The sequence below is a fragment of the Uloborus diversus genome, unplaced genomic scaffold (assembly GCF_026930045.1).
Source record: "Uloborus diversus isolate 005 unplaced genomic scaffold, Udiv.v.3.1 scaffold_799, whole genome shotgun sequence".
In the NCBI taxonomy this organism is placed as follows: Eukaryota; Metazoa; Arthropoda; class Arachnida; order Araneae; family Uloboridae; genus Uloborus; species Uloborus diversus.
This window is the reverse complement of record NW_026559010.1, coordinates 38,775-49,039: the sequence shown is the minus strand read 5'-3', so window position 1 is coordinate 49,039 and position 10,265 is coordinate 38,775. Positions and strand designations below refer to the sequence as shown.

Here is a 10,265-nt window from a genome sequence, read left to right as displayed (position 1 = left end):
ATATATATCCATTGATATATCAAATTTTTCGATATGTATTTTGAAAATATCATGATATCTGATACTTTCGATATTTAGTAACTGTAGTATTTCTGAAAATAAACTAGTAGAATGTGGTCATCACGAAACTTTTTTCCATTTATATGTAATGAACTCTTGAATCTAAGTTATATGTTCAGTAAATTCCGCCCATTAGCCAGGGCTAAAGCAGATATACATGAAATACAGCGCCAGCTCAGTCATTTCCAGCCGAGGACTGCAGTTCCTATGCCGGGCTGATGAGTGCTAATTAGCACGAAACTGCAGTCCTCGGCTGGAAATGACTGAGCTGGCGGTGTATTTCATGTATAAGTTATATGCTCTTAAGTTCGATGGTTTAAACCATATTTTATCAGAAACATTTAATTAAATATTATTTTTTATTATTATTAATTATTATTAGTTTAAATTATTTTTCTAGTCTCACCTTCTTCTTCCTCTTGGCCCTCCTGCCGGCAATGGGGGGCAAGTTGACCGAACGGTTCGTCTTGCAGTGGAGAGGGCTCCTCGACCCCTTCATCCCCATGTTTGGAAGCATCAGCGCCTTCTGGTGGAAAGAAAGGGAAGCAATCAAAAACAAATCCAAACAGGGAGCCACACGAATAGTGTTATCATGAAAAAAAGTTAAAATAAGCAGCTATCGAAAGAGCCTCGAACTATTTTTTTTTTTTTTTTTTTGACGCAAAAGCATTCCCTCCCCCCCCCCCCCCCGTTATTGAGATATTTGGTCTTAAATCCCAGAGAAATTTTAAGAGGCAAGAGATTGAAGATAGCATGCAATATGACAGGGACATCCATCTCCGAAGAGGGTGAAAGAGGTTTTCCGTTTCTCGCCGAAACTCGCTAAATTGGGCGACTTTTCTTAAAGTTTCGGTGGACTTTAAGACCTTCTGTTTCGATACCAGGGACACGAGAACAAATAACTTATGCATCCAGAAACACGTTTAAAGTTTCAAGTACAGGTTAAAATACAGATCAAATGCTATCCTTCGCAATAGACTAAAATAATACTGGAATGACATAATTCTGTAAGCGAGAGCACCTCAGCTTTATTTTCAACATCACGTTGGTTATGGCGAATACAAATTTACCTTGAGGTCTAAGAAGTCGTATGCATCGGTAGGAACACCGCCCATGTCGTAACACAGCTGAGGTCCGAGCCATGCTTTCGCTGATGTTTTTTGGAGAAACTCCGGAGTCAAACTGGGTTAAGGCCCCTATAGTGGAGGAGCCGCCATTTTGGAGCAAACTTGATCCAGTGCTTCGCAGCGATAGCATTGCTGCTGATGTTTACATTTCTTTAGCATGTGTTAAATTGAGACAAATAGGTGGTTGTTATCAGCTGTTAATTGTGTAAACAGCTCCAAAAAAGGATTTCAGCCCCTCAGATTTCCAGCAGATGCAGAAAGAAAAAATAAATAATTAACAGCCGACTAAGTGACTGGCAGCCTGGAAATGGAGCTCGCTTGTGTGAGGTTAATATCGATTTATTTCTCATGATTTTACTATCATTACGTTATAAATGCTCTGTAATCTCTGCTAACATGTTGCCGTGTCTTTTTTCTGTATTTTCCTGACGTGCGATAAGTACGTTTACTCCCGCTAGCACCAATATGGCGGATGCGTTGGCCTGTCCAGTTATAGGGGTTCTGCGCTTAGTAGAGGCGCGTTTCACGTCACTCCCGCGTTGTGCGATATCGAGTGTTTCTTACTTGTGGCCTTATGAAACTGTAGAGAGCGTTGTCTGGTGTCATCAGATCGGTTTCGTACTTATGACCTTATGAAACTCTAGAGAGTTGTCTGGTGTCATCAGATCCGTTTCTTACTTGTGGCCTTATGAAACTGTAGAGAGCGTTGTCTGGTGTCATCAGATCGGTTTCGTACCTGTGACCTCATGAAACTCCAGAGGGCGTAATCTGGTGTCATCGGCTCGGTTTCTTACTTGTGGCCTTATGAAACTCCAGAGACCGTTCTCTGGTGTCATCGGATCGGAACTTCACGGAGGCCAGCAAAAGAGAGTTGGTGAAGATCCCCGCAAAAGACTTGCGAGAACATGGCTCAGAACTCGGCAGTGTTACTACATGGATGACTCGACGTTAAATCCCGGTTATCACAAAGTTGCCATTTCAACTGCGCTTGCGCGCGGACTTCGCTTGTTTCAAAAATCTTGCTAAAATTAATTACAAACATTTTGAATTTGTTAATAAATATGAGATGGAAACATAAAAATTAAAAATCACAAAGCTTTCTCTGATTTACTTTTTAGTCCTCGGTAAAGATTGAGTTTTGCGTCTTAATTATTAATGGATTCGATGTCTGATTTTTCTGTCCTTTTTCAGGGTCAAATTTTTAACCTCAGAGGAGCGTACTAGAATTGCAGCAGCACTTCTATTACAAAGCCGAACCCTCAACCTAAATAAAAATGTATAATACTAAGCTGTTTACGCCTAACGTAAAATATCCGCAAAAGAAGGACATCTGTACTCATATTCCAATCATTTTTTAAGTGCACAACGTATTTTACGTTTATGTTAAATAAATATTTCCAAACCATTAAATACTGAGGTGTCATTTTTCTCTTTACATTATAAAGATTATCAGTTATTCATATCCGTAGTTTCATATACTATATCACGGAATCGCTGAGAAAATATTCTAATCGCATTTACTAATTTGTTGGGACTCTAGCTCAGTCTAAATATAAACAAGCAACACGAAATCTTAAAACAGAAAGCCCAAAAAGCTGTCCGCGCGCAAGCGCAGTTGAAATGGCAAATTTGATAACCGGGGTTTAACGTCTAGTACATGGATGGCGTTCATACCGATACTTATGACTCTTTACAACTTCAGGGTAATTGTTTATAACAAACATACAACCGTAATAGAGATATCCATCGGTCCTAGTGGACTGGAGCGTTCGTTACCTTCCTCTCCCTGGTGTGGAGCTCTGGAGTGGTGTCGTCCACCCTGGATATCGGGGAGGGGCAGGAGTGTTTGGAGCTGGAGGCGGTCCTCTGACCTTGGGAGGACACCTGCTGGAAGCGTTGCTCGGCCAACCTGGACACGAAACACCTAGGTTAATAAGGAGTCCTGTCCTGAGATAATTTTTAACAAAAATTATACATGAGGAATGTGAAAGTCCCGATTCCAAACAGGCTCTAATTTAAAGGCTGACGAGAAATAACTTGGATGGTACATTATAATTTTAATGCTAATGAAAATATTGCGACAAAACTTCAAAATTTATATGAATACATTATTTCGTCTAATATATTCACAAATTTAGCTTTCAACGTATCACAAAATTTTCGGCTATGGGCCACAACTCACTTAATGATATTTTATCCCATCCGTTGCATAAGGATTTCTTTAGGGAAGCCAAAGTTTTATGAGGTTTAGCACACCCTTGTCTTCAAGATGGACCAAACTGAATATCGTTCTAAATTCTAATCCATTAGGTTCGAATCTGGGGAATACGGAGGCCGTTCTTAAGCTCCAATGCAATCCGGAAAATGAGTCTTGCACCTATCTTGAGTGTGTTTAGCTCTGTGTGCAAGTGCGGAATCCAGCTTGAATGTCCATCTTTTGTTTCTAAAGAGCTTTTGCGACCAAGGTAAGACAGCATCTTCCAAAATGAGTTTCGATAGGTTTCTTGATTAATTTTTATCCCTTGATCAATAAAAACAAGTGGTGTTTTCCCCCTAGCACATATTCCACCCCAAACCATTAGATTGGGGTAGTTGACGCCGTTGAACAAAGCAAGAAGATCTCGGATACGAGGGTGTGTGCTAAACCTCATAAAACTTTGGCATCCCTAAAGAACTCCTTATGCAAGGGATGGGATAAAATATCAGTAAGTGAGTGTGGCCCAGAGCCGAAAATTTTGTCACACGTTGAAACCTCTGTATTAATCCTAAAGGTAGCCACTTTGAAAATTTGTAAATATAGTAGACGAAATAATGTAGTCATGTTTATTTTGAAGTTTGGTCATAATATTTTCATCAGCAATAACATTTTAATACTGTCGGCCCCGCTTTTTCGAACATCATCGGTTCCAAGAAATATTATTCGATTAAACGGGGAAATATTCTTTATCTTAACAAATTGAAAATATTTGTCTTAAAACGCAATAATAATGAATCAATAACTATATAATGGAAAGTAATTATTGGTAAAAATATATTGAAACAAGCTAAGTGAACGAATAAAATAATATAATTCCGCATATATTATAAGTGCGAAAGGAAAATCATAAAAATGTAACTTACAACCTCATCTGTTGTGTGCGAAAAATATAATTTAATATTTTAACGTCTAAAATTGTTCGAATACTTAATTCATTTTTAATTTATTGAAAAAACTTCTTAGCAAAATATTGTGAAAGCTGATAAATATATTCGATTATCCGGGGAAATGATTCGATTAAGCGGGAATCTTTAACAATTACCTCAATGGGGAAATATTCGGTTCAAAATGTTTTATTCGTATAAGCGGGGTATTCGTTTATTCGTTACCCGATTAATCGAGGCTGACAGTATATCATGTGCGGGCAAGTTTATTTCTTGTCATCCTGTAAAAACTACTGGTCCACTAGAACAGTCGTTACGCCACAGAAATTTGTTTGGTGAAGGAAAAAGAACAGATCCAAAATGTGCCGATAGATGGCTACGTCAGGGCTTAAATTAAGTTGGGGTCATTACTAAAACCTGACATGCCCACAGCATTTATTCGCAACTCCAGAGCTCGAATACGCTACCTTGCTGTGATTAACAATACTAAAGAAAAAGGTAAAAACATTCCATTCCACGTGTTTCCTTTGGGGTAAATTACAGGCTTCAGGTAGTTTCTGATGTAATGTAATTTCAGAAGAATAGAAAAGAAAGCTTCCCACAAACACGATGAAAAATAACTGTCGTTCATTAAGCGTCAAAGCAAGTTATAAGTTACGGCATTTGTTTGTTTCACTTTTTTCATCAGCCATTAGACAGTGGCTGCAGCGCCCCCTATAGTTTATTGGAGTTGCGAACACAATCTGCACAGATAACATCCATAACATCTAATCTGGTGTGGAGGTGACAGCGTATCGAACTACTTTTACGTAACTCATCTGTAAGGCTACTTGTTTCTTTAAGCTCCTCAATTTCTAATGTCAACATCACTGTCTTTGCTGTGAACTCTAATAAATAGCTCGTTAGCCCTTGGAGTACAGTACCTTTCTTACAAGCAACATTTCAGTACTTAACGAATCCCTTTAGTAGGTTTCCCCTTAAATTACCCCGACAACGCCATCTATCGGACCATTTTGAAGTCTTTTTTTTCTTCGCCAAAGTCCCGTGGCCTATGCTGCCGTGGGGGGTAAAGGGCAGTAACTGCACATTTTTCTTTTTTTTACATTTTTCTCATCTGTTGTACGTTAGCTTTATTGTACAAGCTTGCTTATCTGGTTTTCGCTGGAAAAAAAGGTCTAATTCCAACATTCTTCATTCCTAGTATTGAAGCCACCACACATTTCTTCAAATATCTCGAAAATTCATTTCTGCAGATACTGCCGTTTACCTGCACACGGCAGTACGGACTGCTCTGGCGAAATATCAAGTTATTTTACCAATAGTTTTTGAATCAGGGCGTTTTGAAATCGGAACTTTAATTATAATCGCCACGTGTATTCTGTTGAAGAAAAACAGCAAAAAAAAAAAAAAAACCGCACTCTTCATTAAGTTCTTAAAACCAGGTTGAGGCAATTTCTCCCTCAAAATGGCGGCTCTGGAATGCACACAAAGACTTGGTCTAGCCAACGGCTCGTAAATCTAAATGCCTATCACATTTGCCTCAAAAAGTAATCCTTCGTCGGTACACTTTCAACACTACCTGGCGACAATACAAGGATGTCGTTGCTATGGCGATGGATCCAAATAATTGAAATCAGATTGTTTTTTGCTTAATTTCAAAATTTAAATTTAGAAGTTAACAATTGTGTTCTTCGTTATTAATTTCTAATACCTTCGACAGATGGCAGTAGCAAGAGTACCGGGATTTCTTTATTGGGATTGTTGCGAGTTCGATGCAACTTCAAACTTTCTTTAAATGACGACATAGTTCTTGATTAAACACAGGAGATTTATTTGCAACTATGTACAAGAAATATCGTTAACAACTGCTAAATTAACCATAGCAATTAGGCAAATATCAATTAACACCGTAAACTCAACGGTAGCAAACGTATTTACATCAAAATACGCAAAAACACAGCGCAAAGGCCAATGCACACTTTCCAGTCAACGGCTGATACTAGACTCTACAGTTAGAAAGCAAACTCACTCTCTCCTTTCATTCACATGACACTCGGCACTTTATAAATCCAGAGAAGTTTTGACAAATTTCTCATATTTTCTTTTTATTCATTCACGAATCTTATCAATGAGAAATAGGGGACCGTATACTTCACTCGAATGTTAGGGGGTTGTATGTACATTACAAGAAACTATTTACAAAATTTACTCATGATCATTTTGCTCTATGTTAAAAGTGAGAAAGCGACAACTATTTAGTATTTAGGAGGCGTTGGTCTAGCCCCGTTCGTCCCACCACATTTTCATGAATGTCTTTGGATAAGAATGGGGCGAAATACCTGAGATCGTGGAAGTAGGGGCTGCGGAGGGCGGCTTTGGAAGAGGGGCGGTCCTCCTCCTCGTAGGCGCAGAGGGCGGAGAGCAGCTGCAGGGCGTCCGGAGACGCCCCGGGGCAGAGGGCGGCCAGCCCCAGCCCCGGCCGAGGCTCGAACCCGAAGTCTACGCCGACCAAGCGCCGACTGCAAAAACAAACCACATCATTTATTAGTTGCTGATATACAGAGTGTTCCATAAATGACTGATACATTTGAAAAAAAAAAATCAATAAAAACTAAACGGGGCAGCGATAGAAATATACTGTTTGTTGCATTATGCTTGGACAACATTAAATTTTCAGACAGACAAACTTTCAAAATTAGTTACAAGGTTCCTCAACAGATGGCGCTGCAGGTATTTAAGATGCATCTGCAGGTGTGAATGTCTGAAAATTTACTGTTTTTCCATGCATATTGCAAATAAACAGTGTATTTCTGTCGCTGCCCGTTTAGTTTTTATTGATTTTTAAATATACCGGTCATTTTGGCGATCTTACAGACTGCGTTTTCTTCTACACTTTTTAAAATACCTGCAGCGCCATCTGTTGAGAAACATTATAATTAGTTTTGAAAGTTTGCCTGTCTAAACATTTACCGTTGTGCGAAGCATAATGCAACAAACAGTATATTTCTATCGCTGCTCGTTTAGTTTTTATTGCTTTCTCAAATGTATCAGTCATTTCAGTAAATTACCGCCCATTAGCCAGGGCTAATGCACCGCCAGCTCAGTCATTTCCAGCCGAGGACTGCAGTTTCGTGCTTATTAGCACTCATCAGCCCGGCATAGGAAAGTGACTGAGCTGGAGATGGAAAACCTCTTAAGGAAGCCAAGAGTGCCAAACAAACTGGTAACTAACACAGAATTAGCACAGACCAGACGAGTGACCAAAGCAATGGTTCAGTTCAACTCGTAGATTGAACGCGAGGCAAGGTATGTATTTCTGCTTTAGCCCTGGCTAATGGGCGGTAATTTACTGAATATACCATGCCTCGCGTTCAATCTACGAGTTGAACTGAACCATTGCTTCGGTCACTCGTCTGGTCTGCTAATTCCATATTAGCTACCAGTTTGTTTCGCACTCTTGGCACTCTTGGCTGTGTGTACGCGCGCGCTTGTGTGTGTAGGCGTTCGTGTGTGTGTGCATGTAGGCATAAGTATTTGTGTCCGTGTGCAGGCATGAGTGTGTGTATGTGTGTAGGAGTGTGTGTTTGTGTCTGTGCGCAGGCATGAGTGTGTGTAGGATATGGACGCAACCTGGAGACTGTTTTCGCAAGAGGAGCAGCATCGTGAGGCCGGTCGACGCGAAGGTGGTGCTGGCGGGAAAATAAAATGATAGGAATTCAAAACAGTCAAATGAGAACAATAAGCAATCGTGATTGCTCAAAAAAAAAAAAAAATACACAGTTTAAGTCATGTCTTGACTAAATTTGAAAGGGCAAATTTTTCCAAGAGTTAACGGGTAAGGGGAAAATATTAAAGCATTTTAATACAAAATCAATAAATCTTGCTCATAAAATCACAGGAAATGTCTCAAGTACTGTAGTATGGTTGTAATAGAAGGCTTCTAATATGGGAGAGTAATTTTTCTGTAGTTTGTGACTTTGGATAATTAGCGTTTTGCTATTTTATTAAATTGTCACTTGGCAACCCCGTTCAAAACTGCTTTCATTTGTAAAGCGGAAATATAATAAAATGTTGAAGCGCTCTAGGTGGGGGGGGGGAGGCAGAAAATAATGTCTTTTTTTTAAACAAATATATTTTTTAAAGTTTTTATTTTTTAATTCACAACTTCTTAGGTCCGAGTCAAATTTCTTAGTTTTTATCTCACAGAAAATGTTTCCGCGATCGTAAGAAAGGGAAACAGGTGGTGCAACAATGTGTGGCGAGAATATTTCTAATTTTATCAGCAGAAAAGGAATGATCCCGAAACATGATAATACATGACCACACTGCTCGAATCGAGCCCTTAAGAAATGAATGAGCTGCTGTGGGCTGCTTCACCCACCATACTCACCTGACGTTGCACCATTTGATTTCCCTTTATTTCAATCTAACTGGGACAAAAACTTGAAAATTTGTCTGACATCCAAAATGCCATTTCCAGATATTTCGCTAAAGAGCCGACGATTTCTACCCATCCGGTATTAAAAATTTGAGCACTGGACAGCAAAAAGTTATTGATAACGAGGATAACTGTTTCGTTGATCTTTACTTATAATAAAGCTCAAAGTTTGGCTGGATATCTGTCGAGATATCTGTCCAGATCTCTGTCTGGATCTCTGTGACGAGCATAGCCGATTTTCAAGAAATTTGGTTCAAAATTAGTTTGTAGCATAGGGGTTTGCATTTCGAAGCGATGTTTTGAAAATTCGATTTTGTGCTTTTTCTATTGCAATTTTAAGCTTATTTTACCGAGCAAATTACCATAACGCGGGCGAGCAAATTAACATAGCAAATTGGCGAGAAATGCATCATCCATTATTTGTAAATATACAGGCGAACCAAAAGACCTTTTCATTTTCCACTACAGGCAAAGCCCTTCGGGTACCGCTAGTTAAAAATAAAAACTTTTTAAACTATTTGTTTGAAAAAAAAAAAAAACGTCAATATTTTCCGGTCTCTCTGATAAAGTGCAGTGCAACTCACTGTCTCCTAAGTTTGGCGAGGACGGACGGTTTTGGCGTTCCCAGGACGTTGTGGATCTTGTTGATTTGATCAATCTCACTGCTTCCGGGAAAGAGCGGCAAGTTCCTGGAGGAGAGAAGAAAAATACTGTTACAAATTCTGTAAATAGTAATTATTTTTGTGATTAATTTGTTGTAATCTGGTTAAATTTGGCGTTTATTCCATTATTTTTCATCTAAATTTATCTTAGTAACGTAACCGGTAAACAGTTTCTTGTTATAAATATACAACCCCCAATATTCGTATGATGTATATGGTCCCCGGATAACATTTGTGAATGGAATAAAAAGAAAACATCGAGAAGCATTTCGAAATTTGTCGAAACTTCTCTAGGATTTATCAATAGCGGCCGCGCGTGATTAAGAGTTGAGGTTTGCTTTTTAAACTGAGTCGTTAGCTCTGTTATTGTGTGTATTAGCCTTTGCGCTGTGTTTTCGCGTATTCGGTTGTAAATACGTGTGTAACCGTTGAGTTTACTGCGTTAATTGATATTTGCCTAATTGCTATGGTTAATTTAGTAGTTGCTAACGATATTTCTTGCACATAGTTGTAAATAAATCTCCTTTATTTAATCAAGAACTGTGTCGTCATTTAAAGAAAGTTTGAAGTTGCATCGAACGCGTAACAATACATTTGGGTTGATTCCCACTTCGCAAAAATATTTTGTTCAGAAAGAGCATGGTCGAATACATGGGGCGAGTTACTTTTTTTTTTTCTCTCAATTTTGACTTATTTTCTCACTTTAAAATTAAAAAAAAATCTTAAAAGACGTTAGTAGTAGTGTATAATAGGGTGTTCTAACTCAGCGGAGCCGGGGGAGCTGGCGGAGCCGTTGAGTTGTTTTCCTCCTGCTGCTGAGTTGAGTTGTTTTTCTCC

The 10,265-nt window shown here is 38.9% G+C and overlaps 1 protein-coding gene across 1 annotated transcript in view; it reads right to left on the bottom strand.

Moving 5' to 3' along the window:
- Positions 1–466: 466 nt before the first annotated feature.
- LOC129233909 (MAPK/MAK/MRK overlapping kinase-like) overlaps positions 467–10,265 on the bottom strand; it is a gene marked incomplete at both ends in the record, with an annotated part of 44,274 nt that continues 34,475 nt past the window's right edge. Inside the window, 4 exons of the mRNA XM_054867836.1 lie at positions 467–586; positions 2,964–3,096; positions 6,668–6,847; positions 9,351–9,455. Of these exons, the coding sequence (XP_054723811.1) occupies positions 467–586; positions 2,964–3,096; positions 6,668–6,847; positions 9,351–9,455 (538 nt within the window). The remainder of the gene's footprint in view (positions 587–2,963; positions 3,097–6,667; positions 6,848–9,350; positions 9,456–10,265) is intronic.